Raw genomic sequence first — 15,127 nt, 5'->3', positions numbered from 1 at the left:
AACCCAGTTGTCGGTACCGCGGGATTGGGAAGGACAAGGGGGTAGGGATGGAAATGGATTTGGTTGTGCTTATTCATTGCATTGCAGGTTTTTGTCATGCCATGTATGTATATAGGTACGGATTTGGAGATGGTGACGATAGTGACGAGCTAGAACATCGTGATCTGCCTCGAAATGCTGTTTATTGTCTTGTATGTCTCTAAAAGAGTTTTTTAAATATAATATAGCATACCGCCATTTCGAATTAGCTACCTGGTATTAAGGAAAGGAAAGATGAAAAAAAAAAAAAAAATAGAAATCAAAATCAAACTAAAGCAGAAGCAAGAAGACGGAACAAAAAAGATCTCGGACTATCACCAGGTACCACGAAGAAACGTTGGTTACACAACGCAAGCCTTGACCGTGAAGCGAGTTCATGCACGACCGCGCTGTCAATTAAGCATACCTTTGCATGATATGGGGAGATGGAAAGGGTTAGAGGGTAGTATTGTTCTTGTTGCCCTTTTGCCTAACACCGACGGGCGGTGTCACCGCTCTTTGCGCCATCTTGTATATACCTGGTAATGTATCAAAAGAAGGCAGCGAAGAACGAACCGGCAAATGCTGAATAAGGCGTAAGGGGAAGGAATACCAAATCACCGGGTTCGCAAGTTACCGACTACTTGGGTGCGCACGGAAAAAGCTCATGTCGCTAAGGCGAGGCCTGCATATCAACCGAACGAGGGGGTTGATTGGATGGAGTTTGGTTCTGATATACTACCCACCCCTGGTCGTAATGTTTCATGCAATGTGACCCCGGGGACGTTCTGCCGTATCCAACTGGATGGGTTTGTCCCCCTTTGTTCCCGGAGGACCGTTCCGCTTGCTGCACAATCTACCCAGACCGCCGGGTTCCCTTAAAGAGAACAGGCAACAGGACTAGTAGTGACAAGTCCCACCTATTCCCAGCAGGTTGGGTCGCGGCTTAAGTTCTTCATGTTAAGGAACCAGATACCGTGAGAACCTATGAGCCACGTTTTGGGTCGATGGCTGCTACCCCTCGCACTCGCACACCAAGTGCAGACTGGGTCTTCTGAATTTACTTGGGGTATTAAAAGGAAACTCGAAGTCGCGTTTAAACAGGATGTTTTGATATCTTTTCCTATATCTTATTTATCATTTATCATCATATATCATTTGTGAAAAAAATGACCGCGGCCGATTGTGACGATATTGAGTACGAGGGCATTTGGGGGGAGAGCCATATCGCTGTACGAAGTGAGCGGTGCTTCCGTGACCATTCCCCTGGTGATACCGTCATAAGCTTGGGTGACGACGGACAAGTGCAGTAAGACAGGATCTAGATGTCCTTTTTGACTAGCACGTAAAACCTTTTTGCTAACTTCCATCGTAGTTATACTTATCCTGTTCTTTCGTTTCGAGCATTATCGCACAGCGACCTAAGGCTAGACTCGAGTTCTCGGCTGGCGCAGTCGGACAACCACCACGATAGTGTTGCTGAAACAGATAATACAAGTGTTGTATCTGCATTAACCTGCGATACCCTTATAGCAATAGGAAAGCATGTGCAACCAGGCTCGGGAATCGGGCTATCCCCGCTCACAAGGTATCGCCGGGACGTACAGGGACATGAGAGACTCGCTCTGGGAATGAAAGCCGAAGACATCCAGTCCAACTTTGGGTCACAAAGTCCACCACTATGCCCTGAGACACTGAATGGTGTAATGAAATGTGGCCAAACCTCAACAATATCATCGTTACACCTAGACCTCGCGCAGCGCCAAACTCCAAATATAGATCAAGGTCCATCAAGAAGCTCCGATGTGTCTTCGCCCGCCGAGCAACTCCGCTCGCTGTTGGAAATTATTGAGACTTCGGGGCGGAATGACGAAGTATCCCCAGAGGAGCAAGCCGAGTATCTGCGTAAAGCGTACGTATATCCCTCCATTTTCTCCTATCCAATTTAGCCGACCATGTGATGAAAATAGCTAAGATATGTATGGTGTTGAAGTACGAAGCTAAGACGACGGGTCCAGTCCGAGATGAACCCGAGAGAGGCGAGGCCACCCAAGGTCCGCAAGCGAAGTCGGCAGACTAGCAAGGACGGACAGCCATCGTTGTAATAATAAGGTGTGGAATTCCATAGACCTTTTTGTTGGTTAAAACGACTAGGAGATATAGCAGCATGCCTAGCTGGTTTCGACGGTAATATAATCCGATTAAAAGAAGTCGTAAGCCTCATCCTCATCCTCAACCCAGGCTCCCGGTATATTAAGGGGCGAGTCTCGGACAAGGTTCCAGAAATTGCCAGCGAATTCATCCGTGGGTTCGTTGAAATAAAATCCCCAATCCTCTGGTTCTGGACCAAACTTGAAGTGGACGAAGTGAACTTTCACACACATCATCCCAAAAAAGCTCGATATGTCTTAGGTTGCAGCTGCCTATGAGAAAGCCGTATTCACGTTGACCATATGCTTCTAGATCAACGCCGGCCAGTGCCAGCACTTCGAGCCACTTCCTTATACTTGCGACAAACTTGGAGAAGTCAAAATGAAAATAATATCGATCAAAAGGCACAGATGAAATCACTGCCGAAAATACGGCGCATAGTAGGGCAGTTAATTTGCCACCACCCTCCCTCAACATAACTGGATCTGTTATATGAACGTCGGGGGTCCCTTTTATCACGTCGATTGCGAATGTGAAATAGTTGTTAAATTCCTTGTGTCTTTCTTCTTGTAGATGATCGCCGTATAGATCTATCCGAGCAGCCCTCATTAAACCCTGAGCTATTTAAATAATCATAGGATAGGCCGAGTTAGAAAAGATAGCCTGAGGGTTGGTAGTCCAATCTGGTTCAAGCACTGTTTAACCGCGTTAATGGGTCCTAGATTTTCTAGGATATAATTAGCCCGCATTACTCGCGAAGACAGTGACGTACTCCGATGAGAAGGGCATTGATACGGGAGCAGTGCCATGTAAATGTGATGGTGCTCATAACCGTATCTGCAATTGCATGAGAGAAGTTGCTTCTCTTGATCCACATGACCTGTGTTCCTGTGTGGATAAACTAGAAGTTTTCTAGCGAGCAACGTGTCTGAAATGACCTGTTTTATAAAGCCAAGCGTTCCCAAGTTGCTAGGATTTATGTTCGTCGATGGATAATTAGAAAAATAATCAGGTTCGAAAGGGTTAGCACCAATGTCAACAAGATATTTTGTCATTTCAAAATTCGCGTAAAAGACCGCATACTGTAATAATGTCCGAAATTAGTGGCGAAGGCACGAAGCAGCCGGCATAGGTAAATCTCACATGACGTAGAGTCCATCCATTGCCAGTTCGGTCATATGGAGATGCAAGTCCAGCTTCAAAGAGCTTCTGCACGTCTCTGAGGGAACCGGCTTCGATTGATTTGCAAATCTCACTGCTACGACGTATGAGCCTATAGGACCTTAGATTCCACTGCCAAGCACCAAGCGCTTTGATGCTATGTAGTTCCCAGGATTGTCGTGAGAGCCATAATGGCGATTGGAATATGATTTTGCGACTCGAGGCAAAAGATTCGATACAGATTCTGCCGAAATAACTCGGCTTGGTCCACCTTGTGCTTTGCACCCATCGGGGCTTGGTGGTAATACTGGCAGTGTTAGGTTCTTCGTGATGTTTCTTGGATTCCCTTCGCACCTCTGTCTCTGATGTGGAATCAGAGCCTACTTGAGATTCAGGTTGGCTTTGAGGGAATGTAAGAGCGTTGAATTTCTGAATGATGACATCGGGTTGCACTCGTTGGAGGGCGCTGAACGGTATTTAGTTACATTGTGGTATATGATGCTTGTCTCCTGCTACTTACACGAGGTAGGATTGTTGGGCTAACATTAACATCCGAACTGCATTCTCGAGTCGTTTTTCTAATTTTTGGATAAGATCCTTCTGTAGTAAGACTTTAACGGCGGTTATTCTCCTTCGACCCTTCTTGACATTAGTAATTTGGTTATTTAGGTCGTCGACGATGGTAGTTAGGTTTCGAAGAGCTTTGCGGCAGTACGTAGTGGTTGACCTGGAAGCAAGGTCATCCCAAAACGTGGATGGCAAGCCACTTCCATTGAAACTGTTCTCAGCTTCCCATAGAACGGGGTCCAGGCAGTCAATCTGATCCATCAGATCAGCAACATCATCGGGGACATCCTTGACTTCATCCCAAAGCTGTTTAAGCTTAATTACTGCGCCTCCAACCTGAACAGCAATTTGCGCAACAGCAATGCCGCTGGCCGCAACTCCGAGTGCTTCGGCCATATGAATTTGGGCTAAGTGACATATGGTTTTGCGGTAAACGGAAACATCGTCACCCTAAAGGCAATCGTTGAGATTGCCGTGACTTACAGAAAAGGCTTGGATCTATGAGATTGAGGTTGAATTTAAAATATACCGCCATGCTGCCTCGAGGCTTATTTCTTGGCCCCCAAGACATGTTGTCAACGAGATGGTAATAAGGTGACATTGGAAACAGGGCTGAGCGACAGCAACTGGATGAGGTAGGTTAGGTAGGTATTGTACGTTGAGAATAGCGAAGCCTCACTTTCGTGCTGTATTTGTGCTATGAGAACCTATAGAATAGAAAGTAGACTTCTAGTAGGGCTTTCATAGGCTCCTTATCCAATAAAGGGCTGACATGTCATATGCATCCAGTTAGAGTATAGACTTTGGTAAATTTGGTCAATATGCGTATGGGTGGAATTGGGTGGAATTGGATGAGAAGTATGAAAAGTGTGTTGTAATTGGTAACAATATATGACCCTACGGCGGTTACAGTGTAGGTAGGCATTCAGCTGCTACCTTTCTAGCACTTACATAGTAATCAGCTAGCATGATGGGTCACCTGGCTGTCACATGTCAAGCAGCTGGTCGGCCAAGGTACGCAAGCTAAGGTACCTACCTGTAATTAAAGCTCAATGGAACCAAATCAAGGGACTTCATTCGTTAATTTCATTTTTTTTTTATTTGGTTAATCGCTGTTAATTCGTCATCACCAAAATTTCAAAACTTCCCAAAGCCCAAACCCTTGAACACACCCCATGACCTTCCTCATGCGCCCGCTGCCCACGCAGCAAGCAGCACAACTACAATGCTGCCTCAGAACCGGCGCCTTCGTCATCTTCAGGGCATTTACCTTCGGAACCTGAGCTTCACCCGACCCCACAGCAGAGCTGCCGACGACCTCGAAGCCGACCTCCCTTCAACAAAGCCCCAGCCTCTTCACTATGATGGTCCACCTCAGCTTCACCATTCCCATTCCTCCGAGAGTCTGCTACAGACCCGCGCCAATTTACGGCGACGCAGCACCACCCTCGCGAACATAAGTCCCGTTACGCGCCAGAAGCAGCTGGAGTATACCGTCGAGAGTAGAGCTGCTGACCTGTTTTTCTCCCTGCACTGCCACGATGGCGAAGAGCCCGTGTACATCAGCGAAGTAGGCGAGCGTGCCGTTAATTTCAACTTCCGCTTCTTCGACCTATCGCAAGCCGGCCCGACGGTAACGAGAAGACACCAATTCACGATCAAGCTTTGGGCCAAGAGGCAGCAATCGTGGATCTTGCTATTGACCGAAAACGTCGACCTGCGTTCTCTGAACTATCTGGGGAGCTTACGAAACCACGACTTCCCGCCTAACTGTCTCCTATTCCAGCTCGTCGATGGCCTATACTGCTTCGGGCTCGAGAGCCAGCTCCCCGAGCCGAAACAGGCTCCTCCCCTGTCCACCTCGTCCTACAATGCGCTCATGAAACTCTCTAACCTCGACAACTCCATCCAAGACGCCCTCGCTACGCGCGAAGCCCTCACCGCCCAGATCAACTCCCTCCTCGAGCGCTCCCCCCCCGACGCCGTCCCCAAAGCCCAAGACGCCGCCCAGCTCGCCTCGGAATACCTAGCTTCCCAGACCCGCGCCCTCCGCGCCGCCCAGGCCCGCAAGGCCGACCTCCAGGCCTCCCTCGAAGCCCGCCGCGCCGCCATCCGCGAGGGCCGCGCCGCCCAGGCCAAGGCCGCCGAGGACGTCAAGCACGCGCAGGCCAAGCTCCCGGCCTCCCTCGGCCTCCTGTCCTCCTCGCGGGACAGCATCCACGGCCAGCGCCGCCGCATATGCGAGGACCTGGCGCGCATCTTCCCCATCGCGCCCGGGCCCCCCGGCTCCCCTCCCCTGTCCTTCAGCATCTGCGGCGTCCCCCTGCCCAACACGGACTACGACCCGACGTCCTCGTCCTCGGCCGAGGACTCCCTGTCCGCCGCGCTCGGGTACGTCGCGCACCTGGCGCACCTTCTGCAGTTCTACCTCGGCGTGCCGCTGCCGTACCCCGTCCGCCCGCTCGGCTCCCGCAGCGCCGTCCGCGACGACATCTCGCTCCTCCCCGAGTCCCAGCGCCTGTTCCCGCTGTTCCCGCGCGGCGGCGCCACCGCCCAGTACCGCTTCGACTACGCCTGGTTCCTGCTGAACAAGGACGTCGAGGCCCTGTGCGTCGCCGCCGGCCTCAAGGTCGTCGACATCCGCCACACCCTGCCCAACCTGAAGTACCTCCTGTACGTGTGCAGCGCCGGCCGCGACGAGGTGCCCGAACGGAAGAGGGGTGGCATCAGGGGTCTGTGGGCCGGCCGGACGAAGAGTAAAGGGAGGGCGGTGGGTGCGGCGGATGATGCCGCTAGCGTGAGCACGGCTGGGAGTAGGCCTGGGAGCGCGGATAATGAGGCTTTGGGGGGAGGGGGGAGGGGGAGGAGGGAGCAGTTGATGGGGAGGGTGGTTAGTAGAGAGAGTAATGCTAGTAGTAATGCTGATGGTGGTGGTGGTGGCAGTAGTGCTGCGGATGCGATATCCTCCGAAAACGCGAGTATCGGGTTACCGTTTGACGAGAGTGCGAAGCTTAGTTTACGGACGAAGGGGTTGAGGGAGAATGTTGGAGCGCGAGCTTGATTTGTCAGGGGAGACAGACAGACAGACAGACAGACAGACAGACAGAGAGACGGAAAAAGTTGAGGTGGGAAGTGTGGATGGATGGATGGAGGGAAAGAGGAAGAGACGGAAGGAGAGAGAATGGGAGAAGTGATAATTTAGATACCCCCCCTAAAAGAAAAGAAAAGGAAAGGAAAGGAAAGAACAGGAAAAACAGAACAAGAGTAGATAGGAGTAAAAACGGGAAATCATCTACACGTAGTAATTGTATACTACCCTCATGGGCTAATATTACCTAATATATCGGGATAGTGTACGTTTCTCCGGCTTATTTCTCTTGCGCTTGGAACAATCATTCGAATCATTAAAGTAAACGCTTCAATAGGAGGTAGGTTAGGTAGTTGTCCCCGTTAATGTTATTATTCATAGGGAGGTACATGGTCTGGTATATACCTCCTATCCAAGCACTCGAAGCCGGTACAGGTGTCTGTCCGATCGTCTTCCCCTGAAGGTATAAGTAAACCACAACCTCCCTCCTACACCTACGCCGCCAACCATATGCTCCGCTTAATGCTGATGCAACACCAATACTAATGCAACGCCCTCTATCTCCGTCAACTACCTAAGGTTGATAGTTACTTCCCCATACATTCATATATACACCTAACTTCAACAGTACCTAATTTACCTATCACCTCCTCTCCTCCGGCGGCCCCGCAAACTTAACGCTCTTCCTCCGCTCCGGCCCACTCGCACTCCCCACGACGGGCGTGCGTGCGGGACTCGAACTCAAGATCCCCGCGAATATCCCGCCGGTACTCCCGCTGCCGCCGCTCGCGCTCGCGCTGGCGACCTCGAGCGTAGACAGCGCCTCCCGCACACTGTCGACTGCTCTACTCTGCGGGACCTCGATAGAGTCGCCGCGGATGGCGCCGGACGGCGTCGACGCGATAGAAGAGGCATTGGCGTTGCTGGATGCTCGTTCCCTGGTGCCGCCGCGTTTGGGTCCGGTTCCGGAGCCGGCGCTGATGGAGTTTCGCGTCTGTTCGCGGACGACGCGGCCTAATTCCTCTGTGCGTGCGGCGTTGCTCTCGTTGCGCCAGCGCCCGGGGAGACAGGCATGGCCGCAGCCGTCGAAGGGGCAACAACCGTCACTGTTTGTTTCGGGGAAGAGGCTGTCCAATGGGTATGTAGACGAGACGGGAGAGGGTAATATTTTGGGTGCGATAGGGGCGTGCCAATCCTGCAGACAATTTGCATGGCCGCCATGAGAGCAGCCAGGACAGTACCACCATGTGGATAGTATCGGGTCTTCGGAGGGACGCGATGGGGTTGCTATTAAGCCTTCCGAGATTGTTAACGGTGGAAGAGGATCAGCCGTTGCGTCTCGATGTCCGCAGACAGCACAAGGCGCCATCACGGCGCGGCAACGTTCGCATTTCCATATTCCAGGGCCCTTCGTATCCGAGCGGTCAATTTCGCGTGGCTTGTGACATTTCGAGCATGTGAAAGCAGCTGAGACACGATCTTGCGCCGGTGCAAAAATTGAAGTATAATTCTCGCCCCAGGTTTGGAGACCATCGGGCCAACCCTGAACGCAAAGATTACGTAGCAAAGCGGCTTCAACGAACAGCTTCATACTCATAAGACGCATATGATACTGTCTTAGAATAGCTGCAGCTTGGTAACAATCGATAACGTCGTCGGGTACGAGCGGCTTTAAGAGTAGTATCATGGCAGATGCGTTGAGGGCAGAATGCTTCGACTCGAAGGCGAGAGCACGCGACAATATATCGTATGGGTTTATAGGTGGAATAGGGATTTTTGGGCTTACATCCTCCTCCAATGGATGGGGGTAAGGGGGATCATTTGGCCAAGGGAGAAAGTCGGTCTCGGTGATATTGGGTGACGGGTGGTCTTGAGGTTGATCTACCATAGTACGCTCCCGGGCAAGCCTCGCCTCTAAGAGTAATCTAGTAGTCGCAAGTTTCGAGGGATTGCTCTCGATTTCTGGCAATAGATCGCTGTCTATCGTGTCCATCGTGTCCATCGTGTCCACCGTGTCCGTAGTTGCCTGAGATATTTTTAAGTCATCTGTGAGATCGGAATCCTGCCTTTCCACAGAATGCCGTATTGGATATTTCACGCTTTCGGGGGAATCTTCGATACGTCTACCTCGGATTCTACTTCCGTATTCCCCCTCTCCCTTCCCTAAACTCTCACTAATATGCTCCACTCTCCGAGAGATATGGGCACTACTATTAGATGAACACGTAAGAAACGATGTTTGTCTGCTAGTATCTGACAAGCAGAATAACTGTGCATAATTCTCATCCGAATCCTGCCGGATGGGTCTTCGTGGTGCGTTCAGCGAGTTTGGTTCTGTATAGTCGTGACCCAGTGGTTCCCTCCTTTTCGGAACATCGATCGCCTTTGGAATATTCTCGATGGCTTCCATGTCGTAGAAATCATATCCTTCCGTACTAGATATTTTGCTATCTTGGCTGAAGGTTGAAAGAGTGCTAGAATTAAGTCTCTTTCGAGGGATAGGGCCCTCTGGGAGAACAGAAGGTGGCAAATTAAAACTTTCCATTTCTAGAACTGGAGTCAGCATCTTGCTCGAACCGTGTTCGTGGCTGTGGCTTGCGTGTTCTTTGACAGGGAGAGCTAAAGGTGTAGGTAAGTTAGACTCGCTATCTATCTCCTCAGTGAGCAATGATTTCCCTATGGGGTGACGACTCTCCAGAGATGACACGGACGGTGGCTTTCTCGGAGTGTCTTCCCCGTCAATTCCTATTCGCGGGGACGCGTCCCCATTCGAAAATGCGAATCGAATATGCGGGATGTCTTTATCGTTATTCAATAATAAATTCTCACGGCGCACCTGGCGCTGCTTTAGGTGGTATTGAGACCTGCGGCTTAAGAGTAGACCAATGGCATACGATAATATTCGCCATGTCTGTGCGAGTCGAAATTGACTGACACTCTCGGAAGCTCGCGCATACCTTTCGAGGATTCCTGCAACCCTTTCATTTAAAGGTCGATCGCCCTCGGCATGCGGAAGATCCTGCTTGATAATCTCAAGGTATTGTCGGGATAGATAACTATACATATGCAACTTGGGGGCGGCGGGTATTTGACCAATTGCCATGATTTGGTGCGGCTTATACGGGCCTGTTATCTTCATGGCTTGATCTAACGGGATAACTTGGTCCTCTGCGCCAGGACCAGATGGAGGTGTTGTACTTAAAGTACTAGCTGTTTTATTGTTTACTCGTCGCTTCTCGGGCACATTGCGTCTTGTGCCGAGGAAGCTACCGATTACATCTTCTTCCGAGTCGCTACGACTGATGCTCAGCATCTGCCCAGTAGGACTGGAACTGTGGGACGAAGTAGGCAACCCTTTATGTGCAATTACTGTCGGACGTGGTCGAGGCAAATGCACTCTCTCTTCAAGAAACATAAGCGCCTCACCCCTGGCAGAGAAAGCGACATTTGAGAGGGGTTGGCGATCCATTACCTTGGGGGCGAATGCAACGTCGCATTGCGCAAAGCCATCGGGACCTGCTGTCCACAGTAGGTCCTGGTTATGCCAGAGCAGAGCGCTGGGTGAACTCTCAAATATGTCGATTTCTTTGTACGGCATCGTCGGGCGTGCTAAATCCCATATATGCACGGAGCTGATGCCGTACTTCTTAACGCGTCCGCCTTCATCGTATGATACGGCAACCTGGGCGGCTCGGCGCCCTTGTGCAGTAGCGGACCACAGACCGGGTCGCCACGCAACGGTGGTAACTGGAGCTGGGACGTTGATCGTCCACTTAGGCTTTTGTCTCTTCTCCGCATTCTTGGACAAGTCCCAGACATGGCACTTGCTATCCAACCCTCCGCTAATCAGATGATCCCCATCTGCATGCCACGAGATAGACGATGCTCCCTTCTGGGTATCGTGGGCATTTATTTTTAATAAAGGCGCATTGTATTTTCGAACGTCCCATTTCAAGACGACCCCGGAATCTGTGGCGCAAGCAAAAACCATGCCGTCCTTGGGCGACCACTTCACATCGCTAACCCCATCGGCATTGCAGCGGAAAGCCTGGAAGGTGCGGAATGTTGGACCGCTTCGTCCTGTTATGGGTGCTTTCACATCGAAACAGCGTACCGTGCCATCCTGGCCTCCCGATAACAGCCACGTTCCCCGATGCGGGTTGAAATCGAGAGTATTCACCTGTCGCGAATCTTCCCTAGTCTGAATAGGTTCCAGGGGAGCACCCAGCCCCAACCGGCTGACATCGTACATAAAGATTTTTCCATTGGCGCACGCCGTGAATAAGGTGAGATTGTTGCCATGGTTAGAGGCTAACTTTACATCCTTGATCGAAAGCTGGTCGGAAACTAAACTTGTCGCAGCATTGCTCTTGTTTGCAAATTGCGCGGTAATGATAGAACGGACGTCAATACCCTCCTTGATCTGAAGACCATCGAAATGAATTGTTTTCAGTATATGGCGACCGCCCAGCACGGCAGTCTGGCCATCAGCGGATCTGTCGAGACAGGCTACGGGTACGGAGGAAGAATATACGGCGTCTTGGGAGGCATTAGGTCGGTAGAGCTGGGGAACTGGCGAGCTGGTGACACCGAGATTGCCGTCACCAGGAGATTCGGGATTCTGGCGACCTAATAGTCTCCTCATTATTTTATGTTGGTTATACATGTTGGTTATACATGTAGCCGGTGGCGTTTGGCCGCTGAATATGTATAAGTCAGGAACGTCATGATCCTCGTCGAGAGAGGACTGTGGGAAATCTAATCAGCCCATGGGTAATTAGGTAGCAGGTAGCTATCTTGGTATTTCTGATGGACCTTATTGCGACAAAATGTTGGAAGTGGTTTGTGTAGAAAGCGAAGTTGTAGATGTGTAACAAGTACAAAATGATTTCATCGTTAAATTGACGTAAGCATTCAACATGTATTGTACGGAATTAGGTACTTGACTTGAGGGAATGCACCTGCACGCAACGCAACACAACGAAACGCGATGCGCTGTAGCTTCAGGGCGCATTTCGCGGTACGTCAATTGTGCATATGCAAATGCCCAATGACATTAGCAGGTATTAGGACGAAATATTATGTAAGGATTTATGCAAGGGTCTACCGATTATTACCCGATTTTTTTTGTTCCGATTACCAAATTTTTTAATGCCCGCAATCTAAATCTACAACCCGATAGGAAATACGAACAAATCGAACAAACAACAACTCTCAATGACGGGATTCTCAAACACTGTCCTTATCTATTCCCTCCAAGACGCTTCCTCTTAATCATTTATCTGTCATGACAACTAAAAGTCTCAGAACTAATATTAAGCATAAACCCCATATGAAAAAGCACTAAAAATGAAATGAATCTCTAAGGTATCATTCCAACTATGTGTCTTTGCTTGTTAACTTGGTTAGATTCATTATAAAAAATAAAAATTTTACAATTATAAACTCCGATTTACTTAAGCCGAGTATTTCCATCATATCTTTCCGGTGACAAGATGTGGTATGGCGATTATTTAGACCGGGTGTGACTATGTCAAATAGCTATCGAATACGAGCTTGTCGTCATGCCGACAACGGAAAGGGCGCCGAGGTCGTAAGAGGTCGGCTTAGATGCACCGAACGAGCGCGAGAAATGGCCCCGCGTTTATCACCTAACCCGGTATATTATTTGGGCGAGACCAACGTCTTCCAACTCAAACGTATCAATGTAAAATTACCTTGGGTAGGTAGTTTATAGAAGAAGTACCTAATATTATAGATCAAACTATATTATATTTACAATGTCTTTCCCTAAAGTTCCTCCAAGCGGCATCTGGGCGCCAGCCGTTACATTCTTCGATCCCGAAACGGACGATCTGGACACGGACTCTCAAGCCACGTACTATTCGTACCTATCTAAGACCGGTCTTACCGGTCTCGTCATCCTCGGCACCAATGCCGAGACGTTCCTCCTCACCCGCAAGGAGAGAAAGACATTACTCCAGACAGCCCGCAAGGCGTGCGGGCCGTCCTACCCCATCATGGCGGGCTGCGGCGGCCATTCCACACGCCAAGTATTGGAGTTCGTCACCGACGCCGCGGAAGCCGGGGCTAACTACGTGCTTGTGCTACCGTCGGCTTACTTCGGCAAGGCGACCACTCCAGCCGTGATCGACAATTTCTACGCCGAGATCGCCACCAAGAGCCCCCTCCCCGTGGTGCTGTACAACTTCCCGGGCGTCTGTAACGGCGTCGATTTGGACTCCGCTACTATTGCAAAGCTCGCAAATACTCACAGCAATATAGTCGGCGTAAAGTTGACTTGTGGCTCCGTAGCTAAGATCACGCGTCTCGCTGCCGAACTACCGCCGGAGAGGTTTGCGACTTTCGGAGGACAATCGGATTTCCTGATCGGTGGTCTAAGCGTCGGTTCCGCGGGATGCATCGCCGCGTTCGGCAACGTCTTCCCGAAAACCATCGTGCAGATCTACAAGCTGTACAAGGAAGGGAAGTATCAGGAAGCGTTGGCCTTGCACCAAAAGGCCGCACTGGCAGAGCAACCTTGCAAAGCCGGCATCGCTGTGACGAAATACGCGGCTGCGATTCACACGGCGAAGGCGGCGGGTATCAAGGGTGCCGTGGACAAGTTGAAGCCGAGACGGCCTTACGTAGAGCCTACTGATGCCGCGAAGAAGAATATCGAGGCCCAGATGGCTGAGTTAGCGGCGATTGAGAGTACGCTATAGTATTAGACAGTGTGAAATGCCGCATGTTGTGTACTACCTAGACTCAGATAGACGCTGCATATCTCTAACATACCAATATAAGAAATCTAAGAGCCAACACTATCGATCCGATGCAATTCTTACTGAATGTTACAAATTTTTCATGTTATTGGTGTCAGTCCTTTCTATTCTCCTTCCCTCATGCGGTAGAAGACCCGAAATCCGGATAATCCTCCACTAGCGATATAATCGGCATAAAACATTTATTCTGCGCCCATTCGGGCGTCACGTTATCGTCGTGATGTTTGTACCACTGCAGTACCTGATCCCAACTAATCCAGTCCCAATTCTCGCACTTCTCCGGCTCCAACAGCTACATCAGTAGTATTATTAGCTCTCCCCATCTAGAAAACAATACTTGTTACACGACTACCAGAGCAAGAAATAACTGCCAAGTAGGGGAAATAAACCAACCAACCAAAAAAAAAGGGATAAGAAAAAGGGAGAATCAGGGATAGGTAACACAGCTTAAGTACGCACCTTCGGCTGATCATCCTCGTCCTCCCGCCTACACTCCACGAACACGGTGACGTAGTGCTTCGTCAGCGGGTCGAACACCGAGTTCGTCGCGGCCGCGACCCGGAGCGCCTTCACGCGGAGCCCCGTCTCCTCGAGAGTCTCGCGCTCCGCGCACGCTAGCAGCGACTCGCCCATCTCCAGGTGTCCGCCGGGGAACTGCCACGTGCCTGTTTGTTTTTCGTTTTACTTTTGTCAGCCGTCGTTGGTGGAAGCGAGTAGCTTGGGAGGTGCCTGAACTAAGGCGGATATGACTTCGGGGATACGAGCTTGTAGGACAAGGCTGGGATGAGGGGATGGGATGAGGGGATGGGATGAGGGGAGGGGATGAGAGGAGAGGATATGGACGTACCGGCTCCGTGACTGCCCTTCCGCTTGCCCATCACGAAGCGCCCCTGCGCGTCGCGGATTATACATGCCACGCCGACGCGCGGGTGGTAGGGAGGGGAGGTAGTAGCCATGCTGATGAGGTTTGCTGGTGAGGTTGCAAAAAGATAAGAAACCAAAAGTAACGAAAAGGGAAAAAAAGGAAAGGGAAGAGAAGAGAACAAAATAAAAAGTTTGTCGCGACCCCCCCTCTCTCTCTTCCCCAGGGCTGTGTAGGTAGCTGACGCTTTCGAATCGAGTGTTGGAACTTGGCTTATTGTCCTCAAGCGCGAGCTAGGCACAGTACATTGCTGGCTTCGATGTGATTGGTTCAGCTCTTCTCTAACTATTCCTACAATACACTAGTAAGTATATCTCGATCTTTTTTTGGAGGCTTTGGTTTGCTGGTATAAGTGGGGTATGTGCTTGTGCTCAAGTTTCGCACTTGAGGATATAGTCGTGGTCCCTTGCCGGAAATCAACTCAGCGATGCATGT

At 50.4% G+C, this 15,127-nt stretch overlaps 6 protein-coding genes across 6 annotated transcripts; 3 read left to right on the top strand and 3 right to left on the bottom strand.

The window, feature by feature from the left end:
* The first annotated feature begins 1,078 nt into the window (after positions 1 to 1,078).
* Positions 1,079 to 2,522, top strand: F4812DRAFT_215045 (uncharacterized protein). Its single transcript, XM_047930384.1, has 4 exons — positions 1,079 to 1,327; positions 1,394 to 1,930; positions 1,989 to 2,231; positions 2,482 to 2,522. Exons 1-3 carry the CDS (start codon positions 1,188 to 1,190, stop codon positions 1,990 to 1,992), a joined length of 681 nt encoding a protein of 226 aa, XP_047786503.1. The 5' UTR covers positions 1,079 to 1,187; the 3' UTR covers positions 1,993 to 2,231; positions 2,482 to 2,522.
* Positions 2,220 to 4,293, bottom strand: F4812DRAFT_453064 (uncharacterized protein; the record flags this gene model as incomplete). Its single annotated transcript, XM_047936433.1, has 5 exons — positions 2,220 to 2,369; positions 2,401 to 2,789; positions 2,942 to 3,251; positions 3,313 to 3,796; positions 3,851 to 4,293. The coding sequence occupies 5 exons, from the start codon at positions 4,291 to 4,293 to the stop codon at positions 2,220 to 2,222; spliced, it is 1,776 nt and encodes a 591-aa protein (XP_047786502.1).
* Positions 4,294 to 5,010: 717 nt separating this feature from the next.
* Positions 5,011 to 7,196, top strand: F4812DRAFT_443696 (UV radiation resistance protein and autophagy-related subunit 14-domain-containing protein). The gene has a single exon (XM_047935422.1). The coding sequence runs from the start codon at positions 5,123 to 5,125 to the stop codon at positions 6,956 to 6,958; it is 1,836 nt and encodes a 611-aa protein (XP_047786501.1). The 5' UTR covers positions 5,011 to 5,122; the 3' UTR covers positions 6,959 to 7,196.
* A 69-nt stretch (positions 7,197 to 7,265) lies between these two features.
* Positions 7,266 to 11,999, bottom strand: F4812DRAFT_443695 (uncharacterized protein). Its single transcript, XM_047935421.1, has one exon. The coding sequence runs from the start codon at positions 11,649 to 11,651 to the stop codon at positions 7,629 to 7,631; it is 4,023 nt and encodes a 1,340-aa protein (XP_047786500.1). The 5' UTR covers positions 11,652 to 11,999; the 3' UTR covers positions 7,266 to 7,628.
* Positions 12,000 to 12,521: 522 nt separating this feature from the next.
* F4812DRAFT_214918 (aldolase) lies at positions 12,522 to 14,107 on the top strand. The gene has a single exon (XM_047930383.1). The coding sequence runs from the start codon at positions 12,766 to 12,768 to the stop codon at positions 13,708 to 13,710; it is 945 nt and encodes a 314-aa protein (XP_047786499.1). The 5' UTR covers positions 12,522 to 12,765; the 3' UTR covers positions 13,711 to 14,107.
* Positions 13,700 to 15,092, bottom strand: F4812DRAFT_443691 (NUDIX hydrolase domain-like protein). Its single transcript, XM_047935420.1, has 3 exons — positions 14,618 to 15,092; positions 14,230 to 14,435; positions 13,700 to 14,062 (listed from the first exon to the last, which is right to left on the bottom strand). Exons 1-3 carry the CDS (start codon positions 14,724 to 14,726, stop codon positions 13,889 to 13,891), a joined length of 489 nt encoding a protein of 162 aa, XP_047786498.1. The 5' UTR covers positions 14,727 to 15,092; the 3' UTR covers positions 13,700 to 13,888.
* Between the last annotated feature and the right edge of the window lie 35 nt (positions 15,093 to 15,127).

Source organism: Daldinia caldariorum (genome assembly GCF_022478825.1).
Source record: "Daldinia caldariorum strain CBS 122874 unplaced genomic scaffold F4812scaffold_21, whole genome shotgun sequence".
Lineage (NCBI taxonomy): Eukaryota > Fungi > Ascomycota > Sordariomycetes > Xylariales > Hypoxylaceae > Daldinia > Daldinia caldariorum.
Note: the sequence above shows the minus strand (reverse complement) of the source record. Positions and strands in the feature narration are given on the sequence as shown.